Source organism: Geospiza fortis, unplaced genomic scaffold (assembly GCF_000277835.1).
Source record: "Geospiza fortis unplaced genomic scaffold, GeoFor_1.0 scaffold40, whole genome shotgun sequence".
Taxonomy (NCBI): Eukaryota; Metazoa; Chordata; class Aves; order Passeriformes; family Thraupidae; genus Geospiza; species Geospiza fortis.
In genome coordinates, this window is record NW_005054297.1 from 28,427,196 (window position 1) to 28,445,375 (window position 18,180).

General features: G+C 37.0%; 1 protein-coding gene across 1 annotated transcript in view; it reads right to left on the minus strand.

Annotated features, from left to right (window-relative positions):
• The window catches only part of GUCY1B1 (guanylate cyclase 1 soluble subunit beta 1), a 40,512-nt gene that overhangs the window by 20,850 nt on the left and 1,482 nt on the right, over positions 1-18,180 (minus strand). The window contains exons 2-3 of the mRNA XM_005415581.3: positions 3,943-4,043; positions 2,823-2,941 (exon numbers count right to left, since the gene is read on the minus strand). Coding sequence (XP_005415638.2) covers positions 2,823-2,915 — 93 coding nt within the window. The 5' untranslated portion in view covers positions 2,916-2,941; positions 3,943-4,043. The remainder of the gene's footprint in view (positions 1-2,822; positions 2,942-3,942; positions 4,044-18,180) is intronic.

Genomic DNA, 18,180 nt, shown 5'->3' on the forward strand with positions numbered 1-18,180 from the left:
GTGTGGATGAGAAAAGAGCAAGAGAGATGACTGACTCTGAAAGATTGCCCCACCATCTCCTTCAATGGATGCAGAGCTGCAGTTTCAGTAGATATGCCTCAGAAACAGCCGGGATATATTGACCTTTTGGAGAAAAACTCCCAGGGAGATAAATGGGAAAAGACAATAATCTTTCAGTTACATAGTCACCAGCTGAAGAATTTCAAACAGGGAACAGCCAATGTCAAGGACAGGATTTTTGTAAAATGATTGCCTAAGTATCAACATTTGAAGTAAAGACTTGGCACAAGTGTGACTAACAACTGGCGGTAGCCCCACTCCGCAAAACCACTTTGCCACCCTTCCAGTCCTTTATGGCCGACTCTGTCAAAGCAGTGTCACAGGTGAAGTCCATGTGATGTGTCCTTCAGCTTTTACTCTCTAATCTTCCAGAGTGGGGACTTAAAGCTCACTGTATTCAAAACCTCACTCCGAGACATAGTCACGGAGTAGACACATTTTTTTCAGATCATGAAGCTGAAATCACTCCTAGACCTAGACACTGTCATTGTTACTCCTACTCCTATTTCTTTGTTGTGCTCAATCCATTTCAAATTGATATTGCAGATTCTGAAAGAGTGAATGTCTTCTTGTATGTTCACCCGCTGTGAGCCAGAGGTGAGGTCAGGTACAGATCATAATAGGCTAAGCTCTCTCCCTGAATTCTTGGCTCCTAGACTGCTCAGATATATGTCAGAGCTTGTGCTGGGACCAAAGAACAACTCCAGAGCTATGAGTGATCAGAACAGTGATCAGCTCCATGGAGAAACACAAGGGAATCTCCAGGAAAGAACAAGTAGTCATACTAAATGGGGCTGATCCTGGTCTGTCTAAAAGTGAGAGCTGTGGTTGGCACCTGAAATACAAAGATATGCTGTTCAGTGCTGTGTGGTACAGAGCACCTGGAAACATCTAAAAGAGGAGTTAATCCCCTGAATTTCAATGCACTGCAAGTATGAAAGTCTAAATAGCTATGTAAACAACTCCTTAAATGAGAGAACTAACCACTTCAATTTTCATTCAATAGAAAGCTACTAAACTGAACATAAAAGCACACTTTGGGTTTCTTAGGAGGTACCTCTTTTCACATTGCTTTTCTTTGGCACAGTGTCTTTCAACATGATTTGAAAATTTTCCATGCTTGAGTTTTTCACATAAAGTATAAATATTTGATTTAGTTGCCCTTTTTATTTTCCTCTTTCATGAAACTTAAAGTACCTGTGTTTCAACTATGAATAAACTAAATTTTCTTGAGATGTCAAAGGAAATGGAATATCAATGTGAGATTTATCTTTATATATTTTAAAAAGCTGCAGTTCTCAATTATTTTGTATATATCCTGGACTCAGTATACATTTCAAGAAGCACCTTTTGGAACTCTATTATGTTAAGAATCTGAGAAAAGTTTGGGACATTAAACCCAATCTGCACCTATTTTTGTAACAGATATATAAAGTAGTTTCCTGACCTAATATGACTGCTGGAAGATGCAAAAGTAATAAATCACAGGTAGTGTTGATTTTCCATTGCAATAAAAAGCTGAAGAAATATACTTCTGGCACAGCTACTAACACGTTAGTCCTGTTAATATTTAGAGAAGTATATAATAGCCAATGTCATCTGTTAACACTGAAATTCAAACAAAGCAACTTAAAACACTGTCATTAGAAAAATATAAATGTAAGCTGTTTCCACTTTTGTAGATGTTTGGTGTGTATAAAAACCATGTCCAGTCCTTCCACCAGCACATGTGGTAAGGAATGAAAAGAGAAGTATATTATATGGAAAAGGGCATGAGGGAAAGCAAATAGAACTTGTATTTCCGGCCCATACATGAGCAACCAAATTTATTCCGGTATAAAACCAAAATATCTGAAGGCTTGCTTTGAAGGCAGCTTGTGAATGAAGCTATGAAATATAAAGAATGTCACATCCCATAGTGATTTACAGATGTCTCATGATATGTTGGAAATCCACATACCCTGTTCTGCCCAGCAACTACAGTTTGTGGGATTTGTACAAGAAGGCTGGGTTGACTGCCTCTAGGATGCTCTGGAATGATGCAGGTTTTGGGGCAGTGAGACACAGAAGTAAATATTCAAGTAATCCAGCAAACTATGATTCTGCTTTTTCCCTTAATGCTGGAGAGATTTTAAGGGTACAGACAAGACGTTGCTATATATTCAGAGAAAATCAAAAATTTTGATAGTCAGTTTTTAGGCATTCTCCAGTTCAATTCTTCTAACCTCATTACAGTACACAGTTCTCTCCAAGAGTGATGTAGATCACAAATCTTAAATATAAAGCGCTTACAGAAGTGAACAATCTTCACGTGACAAAAAGGCCATTTTTCTACACCTAGAAATAACAGTCTAAAGAAGTCCCTACATTTCTTCCATGCTATTAAAGAATCATTTTCATTTTGTTTGTGTTTATAGTGCAGTATCATGCTGTTCTGCAGTATCCCACCCTCAGTTCGTGGATGAAGGATAATATCTTAAGAGATAAGCTGTTATGAGCCCTAGCTCTGTACACAACATACTATTAGAAATATCCAGGATCCATAATTAGTCAGAGATAACAGAAGAAATATCATAAAACCTGAAGATCACATTTTCTGTTACAATAAATAAGGTAAGTCCACTTAACACAGACCACCCCTGCAATCAGTTGCATATGAATACTCCTGTTCCAAATTTCTCTTTGGAATTTCAAATTAAATTTCTGTTGACTAGGCAACAATTCTGTCTGGTATCTGAAACAATTTTGCACAAAATTCTTACCTGCAAAAACTCTCTGACATTTGAGCCCAAGACACGTAGAATTGTATCATAACCGGATTCTTGACAAAACACAAAAAACATCTTCCCAAACATTTGAAGAATTTCCCCAGCATTTAAATCTAGTTAAAACAGGAAAATATGATTTAGTCCAAACACTGTATTCCATGCACTTACTTATTTCTTTACTCTTGCATTCATAAACAAGAAAGACAGTACCTAAACACTACCCAGATCCAGTAGGTCAAGAACAAAGCAAGATTCAGTGTTCATATGGCAAATAAAGAGTATCCAATACAGGAATTTCATTAAGATTTACCAATTATTACTATTATTTCACTGCATTGTGCGTTTCACACATGTATAGCATTTAAATTTTGATACAGAAAATATTCTTGAAAATAAAGGAACTTGGTTGTTAGTAGTGCTCGCCTCAGCAGAGTTAATTCCAATTTACAATAGCATGAAACCACATCAGCTGCTCCAATTCAACATTACTACAGTCATCACTCTTATAGATTCTTGGCTAATTACTGATGCAGAACAATTTCATACCGCACTTGGGCCTGCAGATAAAATAATGCTGATGGGCATAATTCTACCTTTTAAATTCTAGACCAGAGCTGCAATGACTGAAAATGAATGCAACCCAAATCAATGGCTGATATGCAATTAAATGGAATGTGTCCATGCCACAAGCATTTCTGTGACTCAGCACTGTTCTTCAGCAGAGATCAAGGATTCATTCATTCATTCATACATTTATTCATTCCCTGCTCTTGCAGCAGTGATTGAAAGTTGCAGTTGCAGCAGGATGTTGTTACTTCATAACTGCTTGTTACACTGCTCATGTTGTGTGGATGAGGTATATTTCTTCAGTTTAAGATGCAATACTTTGGAAATAATAAAAATAATTTAAAGCAATAAAATAAGTAATTTTTTCTTAGAGAAATAAAGAAATACAATTCTCTCTCCTGAGATTTTAAAAAAATTCTGTGACCAATACTCCATTTTCACTTCCCCTGTGCTAAATCCTGTTCTTCTCTGCTGCACAGATTTGGGGGGCAGGAGGATAGTACCTTTTTTGTGATGAATGGGTAAAGAAGGTATCTTCATTACTTACTAAGGACCTTGCTTGCAGCTGCAACGAGGTCATAGGTTTTGGAATCATCATAAATTATTCTGACCAGAAACTGTCCCTCTTCATCCAGCTGCGCCTCCTTCCTAAAAAGAAAATAGAATAAAATCTTTTTGCTTGAGGGAAAAGCACCATATGGATAAAAGTCTTTTAAAACAAGTAAGCTTGTGTAGTTATTTAAGACAGAAAATTAGAAATAAATTTGTTCCATAACCCAGTCATTAGTGTACAATACAAATATTTCAGACCACAAGTGTTCTGAAAATAATAATTAGCTACAAGAAAATAAACATGATTTTTCAGTACAGAGCCTCAAAAAGAAGTTGCTGTACTAATAAAGACACAATCTGCATTTTAAAATAAGAGACTATCCAACAATGCAGCCCATGATGGGCTCTTTAAACACTTTTTGCTTTTTCATTCCATCATATTTTAATTACACTTTATTTACAAAAGGCGTGGGATGTTTCTAACAACCATTGGTACATATGTCCAAAGAGGAATTTAAAACCCAGATGCAGGTACCAAATCAAATATTTTTTCAGAATTCTGCACATGCCAAGCAGATAGGAAGAAAAAGGACGCCAGGATTTTGCAAGGCCTTGTTCTCTTATCACACATCTATTCTCACGTGTAAAATGTCACCACTTAGCTAAAGCACAATAAAAATATACATTTCTTCACTAAAGGAAACAACTCTCTACCCCAGGTTTAAGACAAGACTCATATGTATGTCCTGTGCACACTTACACTAAGTAAAAAACCAAAACAAAATGACTGCTTTGTTTTTCAGGTCCTTTACTTCTCTTCAACTTGAACATCAAGTCAGCAGCTTGTGCAAAAGGTAGCACAAATCTGTAGGCTGTATTTTTTTACTGAGGAAAACAAGTTGATCCCCCAGACCATGAATGAACTGTCGTGCCTTCCAAGCTTTGCCTCTGGCACAAGTGAGTTACTGGGGAGAACCCACATGTGCCTTCCTCCCTGTTTTACCCTATCAGCACAGCACAGGAGCCAGGTCACTAGCGCCACAGGAGTGGCTGAGTGCCAGCTCCTGGGAGGGGGACAGGGAGCACCCCCATGGGCAGGCAGACCCCAGGACACTGAAGAGGCAGCTGCCCATGGGGTTGGTCCTGCTGTGCACAGAGCATGCCAATGGACATGGCCCTGTCTCTGCCCAGTTTCATGTAAAGCAGTATTCTGTATTTGCTCTTATTTCCTTCTCAAATTTTCCTTCAGCAAATGAGGAGATGTGCAGAGAGGCCTGCTGAGTTCTCTGATGAAGTCGTGCCCTGTTTGTTGAAGTCCTCATCTGGAAAATGAGCACAGCCTCCTTTCTCAGTATGTTTTTTATAATAGGTGCTTACCTCCTGTGGTGTTGCCTACTATGACTCTCTATAGAGACAGTGTGCTTTGCAGAAATAATGATGAAAGAGGAGACATTTGTAAGTACTCATGCTCTAATTGATGTACTTAGAATATATTTTGCCTCAGCTAAACTAATATGATCACAGCATCATTACTGTGTTTGCAGGTGGAGGGTCACAGCTACCTCATTAAAAAGAAATTATACCCTTTCATCTAAATGTATCTCTAGGCTGCAGTTCATTTCAGGAAGTCAAAAAAAAGGCAAAGAGACAGGAAAGCCTTGAAGTGAGTTACTGAATCACATCTTGCATCGCACACACACACAAAAAAAAACAGTATACGATGTTGCTCTTCAGAAAAATACCCTCAGAATTAGAAAAACTATATAAAAGGCAGATTATGAGGTAGGTTCTTTAAAAATTCTAAGGACAAGGGATGTAAATCAAGACATTCCTCAACTTGGTAGTAGTATAATTATTTTTCTAATGTACAAATTTAAGAGGACAGTGAGTAAACAATTATTTACTAGTACCATGGTAATGAAGAGCTTTTACCAGGGTATGACTGGTAAATTGAGTAAATACAAAGAAATGCTCTTTGAGATACGACTCAAGCCTACAGAGCCAATATTTCTAACTTCTGAATTTTTCTTGGTCACCAGAGGAATTATAAAGACCTACAAAAAGTAGAATTCTAAATCTACTATATAAAATCCTACATCCCCTTTCATATCAAACACTTTCTCTCCATTATCATAACATAATCACCCATAAATTAAAATAAAATTCTTTGACTGTAACTCAGGTTTTAATTTCCTAAAATGGTGTCATTGATTTTAAAAGTTAATTAATACAAAATAATAATGCCTGCAGAACAATTCAAGCATTTACAGATGTAGTGGAATTATCCATCCATAGAAACAGAAATATTTCCTGAGGTACTCAAAGGGAAGAGGTCTGAGAATTAAGTACTCTGGTTGATCTTAAAACTGCTAGATGGCAAATGGTACTGCTGGGAAGGACTGATTCCCATTTCATATGGCAGTATTTTATTGACCTAAGTGAAATGACTTGTCATCTAACCCTCCAGTTTGTAATCATCAGTCTTTGGTAATCTGTTCACTTAATGGATATCTGGAACCCATTATTTTCTTATTCCTCTTCATCTTCCTTTAATCTTGCTCCTCACATTCTTCCCACTGTCCAAAAATTACAAAACCTTGTTTTTATATTATTTTTAAAATATATAAAAATATATTATTTATTAATACCAGAAGTATTGAAACTGTTACTTGACATAAACATTTTTATACTCACTCTAAGAATGATGAACTGAAAACAAACAGTGCAATTTTCCTAAAGAAATACGACAAGGCTATAGGGGAGGTGTGACTAAATATACCTCATAATTCCACCCAAAAGAAACATCATTCTCTATCCAATGACATGGAAAATATTGTAACAACCTTAATTAAGCAGGGTCTTAAGCAGGAAGAGAGGTGGGAAATGATGTCTTGAAACATAAGAGATCAGTGAGGGACAAGAAGGTAAAGTTAACAACTCCTAAGAACAGAACTGAAATGTATATCAGAAAAGAAAACCATCTTGTTTCTTTGGTTCTCATAACATGGTCTGTAACTACAAGCCAGCTACAGTTTGGAGGGATGTTTGTAAAGGGTGAACAAACTTTCCCACATCTCTGATACATGCTCTGCTTTCTTTTAGTCTCTCTGATCTGAGCCAAACCACAAAGGATAATACACACATCTGGAAAAGCAATGAATATCCTCAAAATACTGCATACTTACACAGTTCAGTAGACACAGCTTTTCCGTGTGAGAATTTTCTCTATGAAAAATTGACCCAGTTTGATGATGTTGGTATCTCTTTCAAAACTTCTTGCATTTCTTTCCAACTACATTGACTGGAACTTTTCCTGTTTACTTCTCTGTGCCAAGCCATGCTTCTAGTTTTCTTGTTTTGTTTGTCTTTAGTTTACTTTGTCAAAGTTTTTCTTCAATATTTGCAATTTTTCTGAGCTACCACTTTTTAAAATCACCACTGGTTATTTCAGTTATTTCATCTCCATTTAATTATTTTAACTATTTTTTTCCTAGTTTACTCTAGATGCTTTGGATTACTCAGCAGCCATCTTCTCTGTAGCCTTACTGATGTATTTCCCACTAAAAATATTTTTAACTTGAGCAAAATTTTCTAGAAAATGTGTCAAAGTAAGTATTTTCCCCTGCAGGGGATTACACTTCTCAGTTATTTCTCATGCAGGCAAAAATTTCTTTGCTTGTTCTACAAATATGGCAAATATCATGACAATGGCTAATCTAAGATTGTGTCAAAAGATAAACTGCCTTTTAAGATGCATACTTGAAAATTATTAAATTTCATAACTTTCTTCTTCCATTCCAAGTCCATTCCTTCATACTTCTGAGATCTGTTGTGCTGGTGCATCCCAGCAATTTAGATAGGTGTTGAGCGGAAATAAAATTCAGTTAGAGATCTGTTTTTCTGTGTTATTTTTCTGCTAGATGAATTTCCCTGTCTGCTCCATCACCTGTTCAAAGAAGTTGCTCTGCATACAGACCATACATAGGCACAGTGATTGTGGACAGGCTTCTGAAACCCTTCTGCTTCCCTCAGTAATCTAACCACAGTGAGAGCTTCCAGAAGTCTTTCTCTCTGAAATACTACTCTTAGGACTATATGTGATGGGAAAATCCTGCTGTGAGTTTATCCAAAATGGCCACTGCAAAGTAAAAGCAATCCTATTTTTTCAGAGGCACTGGTCCTTCAGCAAGGCTACAAAACAGCAGGGTCTCTAAAGAACTTGTCTGAGAGAGCATCACAGCGATCAGCACCAGAGGCTGACCATGACTGGCCTCCAGCAGCCCAGGAAATAGGGCAGTGTCATTCAGGTGAACACCTAAAATTGTTTCCCCATGGCTGCAGTTTTCACACTTAATTACCTGACCCTAACTGATTTCTCAAAGCTGCCTGCACTTACACTAAGGAAATGGTTTTATAACAAGGGTGATAGGAAGAAATATATGACAATAGTGTCATAATTAGAATTAATGTTGAGAGTGAGGCTGCTTTTTCAGCTTTGCAGAGATGCTGTGGTCAGCTGTCCATCAACTATAATTCCTTACATTTGTATTTGGCTGACCACATTTTAGAGAAAACTTCATAATCCATAGCTTTACAAAAAAAAAAAAAAAGAAAAAAAAACCAAAAAAAACTGTGGCGTTTCCCTTGAAATGTTTTGCTGCAATCTTAAGTTACAGTTTTTGACCAGATAAAACTGTGGGAGGAAATTAGCATAGTTCTAATGTTTTCTGCAGACTGTGGTGTTTGATCACAAAGACATTAACAGCAATAACATGTTGGTAGCTTTCTGAAGAACTTGACTGGAAATGAGCCAAAAGCAACAACCTCTGGTAAATTCCCAAGCCCTGCTTATTTCTTTAGTGAAGAAGCAGTATTACAGTAGCAAACTTCTAACTTTTATATGGCTGTTCTTTCAAATTAAGTTTCAAGTCAAATAGAACAGAATTTACAATTAATGTCTCATTTACATTTATAGAGACACAAGTGTGGGGTTTGCTCCCCTATAAATTTATGTTCAAAATGTTAAAACACCCCAGGATTTTAATGCTCTTTCCAAACTGATTCCTGTCACACGAGATGTGATATTTCATGGTTCAAAATTTACATCCTATGACATGCCTGCCCTAACTTCTACAGTCTGGCAGCCCTTTTTATTTACTCTAGACTAATTCTGAATGATTACACAGAGCTATTTCAATTGTGGGAAACAAAGATTCCAGCACAGACTTTTCTAAAATGCTTTTGTTTTCCTCCAGAATGTTTCTATTATCCAGGTTAATTTGAGGCAGTTTACTTGGGCAAGAGAAGAACCTTAACCATTGCACCATGGAAAATAACAGCTATACAGAGGATATTTTTCACATAAAGACTTGGCCTTGAAATCAGTGGAAAAATTCCTACTGAATAGATCAAAGCAGGATCAAGTCTTAAAGCAGCCTTTCCTCCATCAGTCATGTTAACACCCCCAAATCTGCTGTTGATTTAGCAGCACAGAGCAGCATTACAGGTGATACATCTGTGTACAATGGTCCCTTTGAAAATCTTTCCCATTGTGCAACTAGTTTAGTATTTGTAAACACACTACTAATGTTCAAAGGTGATGTTAATAATTCACAGAAATGGCTGAAATGCTATGTGTGGAAAGCATTCCGAGAAGAACTATTCTTAAAATCAGAACAGATCCTGCACTTCAAATTTTTAAACCATAAGATGCACACATTTTTATTTCTCATGGAGGTTTGATGTAGAAAGGATTTCTTTTGCCATTTTTGGAGATTTTACGGACAACACAGCTGGGCAAGATGTGGCATCAGGCTGGTCTTACTTATACATAGCCCATTCTGCACAAGGTGAGTTTTAATGTAGTTTTGCAGTCAGACTGTAGTATTTAAAGGGAATTTGCATAAATCATAATCAAGAAGATTGCTGCTGACAAAACTTTTTCTTTCCTGTAAAGTCATACTTGCTATCCTGCCTCTGTAGCCAGTCAAAAAGTTGGAATCTTAAGAAATTCTTACAGAAGAAGAACTCTTCCCATTTGCATGCAGCAAATATTGACAAAGAATATGGTAGAAGACTGTAAGAACCATTATTTTGCATCCTGAAGATGCATAGGCTTCTCTGTAATATAACATTATTACTTAGAAGCTGCTGATGTCACTTTAAGAGATCATCCAGTGTCCCAAAAGCACAACTGGATCTCTTCCTACCAAAACTCAGCCCAAAGTGTGTGCACTGGATGTGTCACCTTAAACACACCAAAAACAGCAGCTAGTTCCAAGACCACCTCCAGGACTTCTTCCATGATACATATTGTTTCTGCTGGGACTTTTGCCACCATTGTGCTCCAGTATTCTTGGTGTACCAAGGATGGAAAAGTGCTTGTTAAATTGAAGAGATCAGTCAAAACAATCTTAATGACAAAATAACTCCACTGCACTTAGAAACACAGCATGGTTCTGATCTCACTGATAGGAGCAAGTCAAGTTTAATTCCGTACCAAGAGTAGCACTCTTAAACAGGATTGCATGGGTCAGACCTAAAGATGGTATCTGTGAACCCAGAATCATTGCCTTTGCATCTCATTTACATTAAAATGGCAAACTCACTACTCATATTACTTCACAGACAGTTGTTTTTTTCAAAATGTTTCAGGTCTTTTTTTCATGTATTTCACAAAGACGTTTTACTAAAAGTTATTAAAAATATTAAGCCACTATTCTGAAAAGGAAAAAAAGAAAATAGGCTTGTACATGTTTTGCATGGTCCAAGGATATTTTAAAATACCCAGCTGGGAAGAACATAAATTATATTAAGTTACAAGATTAAATAAAAATGGGAATCTGTCCAGGAAAATGATGTTCTGGGTAAAATAAATAGGTGTATTTATAGACTTCACAGTTCTGAGCTATTTCCCAGTTTTACAGGCTGGATATGAGAGTGTTTAATGTAGGTTTTCAAAACAAGATAATACTAGAAGATACAGTTAACAAAAGTACAAGTTCCTTGCTGCTACTACAAACACTAAAAATATTATTAAAAATATAAAGCCAGTATTATTTTGCTTCCTTTTACGTAAGTGGAATAAAAAGAATGGTATTTACAAAATACTCCTTCGTGCATTTCATTAACAAGAGTGAATGATGTGTTTATAACACCTGTTATCCTGGCACATCTAAAAGCACTTAATTCTGGGAAAACTGCAAAGTACCTGAGAGATACCGCAAGAACACACACACCAAGTTTCATAACATGGCAGTATTTCATTTTAGCCAGCCCTTTCCCAGAGGAATTAAATAATTTGGCATCCACTTAGTTTAACTCCTGACCTTCAAGCAGGTCCTTCCGCTGTGAGGAACTGAAATAGCAGGAATTATAGTGTTCTGACCCTATGAAGCTTGTAAATAATAACCTCCCTACCCACGAAGAATCATCTAGTCAGAACCACTTAAAAAAAATAAAATACTGATTAGAACTTTGGAATAGTATGAAACAAGTACTTTAAAACAGAAACAAAAATAAATGTTGCTTTCTGGATAAAAAGTCAATAATGTTAAAAGGGGTATGGATTAAAAAGAATAATCTACTGTCATTTCACCACTAATGGCTTTCCAAAGTGGCTTTCTCACATCTATTTGTAGGCAATCTGTATTTTTTTCAAAATTGTTGAGATTGGTCGAACAGAACATTGCCTTCAGCACTGGGTAAACCCACATGGTACTGAAAGAGACAGCAAAACCTTAATTTTGTTGCTTTTTAACAGATCACTGCAATTATTTACAACTGAGAATGACATGATCCAAAATAAGAATGGATTGACAATCTAAACTCTAGTGAAACAGTCAATTTTTTTCACCAGTGTCCATTGTGACACGACAGTTAAAATAATTAACACAGTATGTCTGCAACACTTTTGAGCATGAAAGAATCAGTAAGTTCAAGTAAGCTGTAAAGCAATCATTCTTTACAATAATTAGTTGTGGGCTGGGAAAGGGAAATACTGAGCAAAGTCCCAGCAGTTCAACAAAGGAAAGAGGATTCACAGGGCTGACTGCCACCACTGCAGTACACAGGTATGTATGTGGGTCTACATGGCACACTCCATAACTCACTTGTTCACCACCCAGAATTCTACAGTTCCTGGGGGGGAGAAGTACAGAAGAAAGGAACAGGAAAGCCAGCATTTTGTTGGGAGAAATCCCAAAGTCTTTAACAGGATAAATAACAAGGCTTTAATAGGATAAAATAAAATTGAAGCCTGAGACACACCAAAACCTACACTTAGAAATTTACAAGGAGGTTTGCACTGAGGTTCTCCTGCAAATCAACCCCTTGACAAGAAATATCAAAGAGAACTGGAAGGCTTTGTCACTTGCTTCCACTACAGATGATTATTAACTGAAGTGCCCCAGTCACATTATTGTACAGATATTTGATTCTTATTTCCTGTTTAGTTTGCATTTTTATTGCCCAGGCCACATGGTGATTATGTAGACATAATATGCACATACACACAGGTGTGCACATCAGTATTTATTTGCATATGTACCTACATACACAAACAGATTTTCTCCAAAAAATTTACATTCTAAGCTATTGATTATCCAACTTCTCTCCTACCAGAAGTGATGCTGTTATCACTGCAGACAGACTGTTACAGACTATGGCACTGTTTTACACGCTTTCTAAAGGGCTGCCCTATAAATAGAAACTACAGTCAGCTCAAAACTTGAAAAACACTTTCCAGAACAATTACAAAGAAATAAAACATATCTCATAAAGAGCCATAAGCATCTGGTGAATTTTTCTTTGCAGTTTAGTGAAAGCAGGAAAGATGTACTCGGGTCCACTCAGCAACATTAGAGCAGTTTGCTCCAAGCAACATTTCCCTGCCTGTTCCCAAGCCTGTATGACACAGCCACGCCCGTGAGCTCACAAAAGCTGTCCCTTCTCCTCCAGGCTTCCAGCTCCCTCAGTACTGAGGCTACATCCTACTCCAGTAATGCACAACTATTTTGTGTTTTGTTTTATCCCATTCCTCAATATATAATCTCAGGATTGATTTACAGCAGTTTTCAAATCCAGGTCTGAAGAGAGAATGATTCCTTTCTAGTAAGCTTTCCTGTGGAATTGATCTCCACTAATTGCATGCAGAAGCATTAATTAGGTCTCCAACAGTCTCATGAGGCCAATTATACCATTTCCACTTAAAATAGGCAAGAACACCACAGATCAAAAAGGTTTCATTCACTTAGGGTGCCCAGTATGTGATCAATGGTTCTGTTTTTTTAAGATACTAAGCACTTTTTATGCTCAAAACATAACTTTCATGGACTTTACAGCCTACCAGCATCAGACCTACAAAGTATCTAAATTCCCACTACTCTTATGAGCTTACTATTGCAACTTAAAAGAATCTTCCACTAGAGCTGTTGTGCATATTTTCCCAGGTTTGTGAAAAGGCAAACTACACTACAGTAGGAGCTATTACTACATCTGAACACTGTGCTAAGCAATACCAGTAGGCCAAAATCTTGACTCTCAACAGGATTTGTCAAAAAATGTAATTTGTGTTTTGATATATTAATAAAAAGCAAAAACCATCTCTGACAAAGTGACATTTTGAACACAGCATAGAGACATAGAAAGACAAGCTAGGGCCTTCATTCTGCAGCTAAAGTTTTTTATTATTTGCTTTGTTTAAGTAGCATAAAAATGGACAATTTTTGCTGTGAAAAATTCCCAGGAAACAATGCAATCCAAGTCCATCTCCTGTAAAAAAGATCATAAAATATTTTCTTAAGGGCATTTAGTATTTATTTTATATTATTTATTTATATTATTTACTGTTTTAGAATAGTAAATTCTAGGCATATTACAAATATAATTAATCAGAATAGCACATCCTGTCAATGAGTTCCTAATTATCTAAATGCTAGGGGAATCAGTGGAGTATCATTTTTAGATACCTAAATGAATAAAAGCATCTACCTTTCCTGACTTAAGCAGGAAACCTACAAGACTACCAATAAATCTAACTGCTAGGAACACCTTTGAAAATTTACCCCATAATATATACTCTTAAACCACCCACATTTCACTGGAAAAGCCACACCAAGTCACTACAGTCTGACATTATGTTAACCTTCACCAGGATGTAGAAGTTTCTGTCTGTTTAGTTTTCATTTTCAAGCCCTGCAGTTTCTTTCACTTCCCCAAATGGTACAGTCTTCTACCACTTCACCTGAACCCAATCTGAAACCGAGCAGACCTTTCCACTTTCCTTTTCCACATTGCACCAGGCCAATTACTCAATCCTCAGTGTTTCACCATTTTAACCATAACAGGAGATTTACAGAAAAAAATAGCCTTAAAGAGCCTGGAGTCTTGGTAGGTGATAATCTGTGAAACTTGGGGAATGAAAGTTTCCTTCCTCCTAGGACAAGCAATTGGCTTTTGCTCTTCCATAGTGTGCACTTCCAGACCACTGGGTCCCTGTAGAGTCTGTGCTGGCCAGAAGGCTCCCCAGACCTGGAGTCTTGGCATTTAAAAGTGTGGACAGCACATGCCATCCTAACCCCTCCAAAGGAGAAAACAGGGCAAAGACAGGAGCAGAGGCCTTAATTCCACATTAAGCACTGAGCACCAGGGATATAAAACTATTACTTGATTTCTATATCCCCATGCTAAGGTACGGACAGCAAAGGGGCAAAAAATGCCTATTTTTCTACTGTGCAAGTTTGAAAACTTCTCCAGAACCAAAATGAAAAATGTTTTCACCTCTAAGTAGTTGCTTTTAGCAAACATTGAGTTTCAACTTCCACTCTAGTTTTTCCACGCTACATGTTTTTGTGGGGACTTCTACCATAAAAAGAAGATGAAGGAAGGAAGATGAAGGAAGGTAAAGGAAGGAAGATGAAGACTGTGGCTGACTGGCTGTGCCATTTCATTTCCCAAATCCAGATATTTCATATACCTGTGTGGGAAAAATATCAATTAACTCTACGGGCTTGTGATGAAGCATTTTAATGCATTTATTAGATTTTTGAGTTCTCATTCATTTTCTTGGCAGTATGTTTGAAAGTGTCACAGTTTGAGCATCTAACCTGGCCTCAATTCAGATTTAGGAGCCCGTGGGAAAACCCTGTATTCATTTAATCAAACACAGAGGAATAGTGTTGGGAAACACAGGAAAAAAGACTTAGTACATATTCCCTGCTGACAGCATTGCTCTAGCTCCCACATACTGACCTGGAGCTGTTTCAAGAAGACATCCCCGTCAATGCTTGTCACACAATTAAACTCTTAGAACTGCTGACTGGAGTGATCAGAATTTCACATATATTGGCTGTTCAGTTCAGCCATAAGTGATACCTGCTGCAGAAGAGCTCAGATTTTATGGTAGAGGCCTCTTTTAGAAATGTACTATCACACACATAAAAATATGCCCACCATAAAAACATACTAGGGAATACAATTTCTTAAGCCCGGAAATTTTTATTTATTTTGACAATGTGAGTAATCTCTCTGCATTGTTTTTGTACATGGACAGTAATTCCATGTGCACTACTTACAATTGTGTGCACACACTACCACATCACCCAGCAGTACAAATTTGGCCTTAAACAGACATGAGCCCAGAACTGCATGTATGTGGGAATGGCCAGGCCTGACAACTTGGAGTTTATGTTGGCTGCAGAGGACTTGAAGATATCTAATGCCAAAGGAATCTTGAGAACCACCCCTGAGAACCAGCCATTGCAACTGCGGCCACACAGTCTAAACCAGCCCTCTGGATGCAACAAGTACAAAATAAAGGATTCACAAGAGGTTTTCGCTGAAGTATGGAAGGAGCAAATGAAAAGTTTTCTCAGCAACAGTGTGGTTAACAGTTCTAGGTTAACTGTTTATTTACTAGTAACTCATCTTCACTTTCCACCAAGAAAAATCTGCTACTGCAGAATTCAGTAACTACAGAAGGATGTTCCTCTAAGTGCCTCTTGCTCATCCATCTTTGCTAAATCCCTCTAATGATTCTAGGGCTTCATCACAAAAACCCTGTTCATTAGTTCAAGTTCTCAATTCTGCAAGTGGCAGTCAGAGAAAACCCTAAGGAGAAGCAAATTTTTGAACTCAATTTTTTTCTCAACTTTGCTGTTGAGAAAATTAGTAAAGCCACCATAAATCAAGATTAATTTTCATTACTTATGTGTCAGCTTTCTAAGTCTTATTTTAAATTCAACCTATTTGGGATCCAGAATGCTGGTTCAGAAATAGAAGGCTTTGAACCATTTTGTGTGTCAAGCATTTTAATTCTAGTTCTTTAGGAAAGTCAAGCCCTGTATCAAAGTATATACTGTAATTTTTCCATGAACTTAGTGCCTTATCATATGATGTATAAAAGAGTCTGCTGTTCAGTTATGCCTTTTTTTTGAAAGTGGGTGAAAATAACATGGAGACTAACTTTCCCAAGAATTCCACTGTGGGCCATTAAAAAACAGTGTGAATCTTTTTCTGATGAGATCATGGTTTTACAATAATGCTGAAAAATGAAAAGAATATCAGGCACAGAGACTTGAAATCATCATGCTAACTCAGGTAACAGTAAGTGATGGCACTGAAAACACCGCTCTTGTAAGAGCATCAAATTCAATGATTTGGGTACCCAAATTTTAAGAACTTCATTCAACATCATTTTTGACTGAACAAGCTACAGAAGAGTTTCCATGTTTCAGATGGAGAATACCCTTTCAATTCAGCATTTAACTTTTTAAAATGCACTTTATTTGAAGAATGACCATATTTCATTACTTCTGTTTATTTAGTTCCATGTTTTCTTTCCCCTTCTATCAACACTAAGTACAAATTCACCTGTTGGCATTTGAAAATCACTCAGCAATCATAACCCACCACTCTGCAATGCTGATTCAAATCTTCTGTGCTGACTTCAGAGAGAACAAAATAGCAATATGTGATCAGCTCAATATTGAAAAAAAACAAAACCAAAAAAGTTTAGATAAGAAATTTTGTACTGAACTACCCAGAGACCTCTCTATTTCACAAAAATGCTGAAGTTCTATTGCAAATTCAACCTTACTAACAGTGAGAAGTTCCTCTTGGGTTTTTTGAAACAGCCAAGGACTGTTGCCTTCAATAATTATTTCTCCAGTGATCTGTGATTCAGCTGATTCAATTCAGCACGCCACAACACTGTTCTGTACTTTCTTGCTGTTTCCTAAATGATCAACAGTTCGAACAAAAAAAGCCTTTGCAAGAAGTTTGTATTAGCTTATAGAAGGTAAAACATCCAATCTTTTCCCCAACATCACTTAGCTACCAGCTGACACTACCATTCCCTAAATCAGCACCACTAGAATGTGTTCCAGTGAGGGTTGGTTTACTGGTTTCTGAACTCCAAAATACACAACTGATTCCACATAAGGAGCTATGGCAGCTGTTGCAAATGCATTGGCTCCTTGGAGATCACATTCCAATCTTCTGCTGGGTGGTGTCATGCTGGTTTCCTTCCAGAGAGCCATCTTCTTGTGAGCTAACAACAGAGCCTACCTGCTGGGCCACTAGACACAAATGTTTCTCATTTGAAAAGCAGAAACAGGAGGTACCAGCTTCCTGAATTATCACAGCTGACCTTAGAAAAGTATTTTATATATTTCTATGAGATTTCTCCAAAATGTTACATGAGTAATATTCCTCATGGGCTTTAATTATCTACAGTATTCTATTAGGTGTTTCCAAAATCTAAAGAGACAGGATGCATCAAGAATTATGCCTGTGTTCTGACAGTCTGCAGCATGGTCTTATGCTAGAAGATGAAACTCTGTATCTTCTCTGATGGATTCATCTTAAATGCAAATACATATTCAGTTAGTAATCTGGACAAAAAGTGGTCCATGATGCTTAAAGGCATCTTGGTAAGGGATGCCGTGGCAAGAAAGAGTGAACATCATATTTTATACATATTTTTATTTAATTTATTAATTTATATTTTCCTGGAAAATTATGCACGTGTCACTATCACCTCTTAATTAATATATGTCATTTTAAAAAATCAAAACAGGAATTCAAAGTAGATCACTGTGTTTAGAAATGTTTAGTATGTAAGGAAAATAAATGTCTCACTTATAGAACAAAACTCTGTGGTGTACACTAAAAGTTCATCTGTGCTATGCACAGAACTGTATTTGCAAACAGTAATTTACAGAGTACCTGTCAG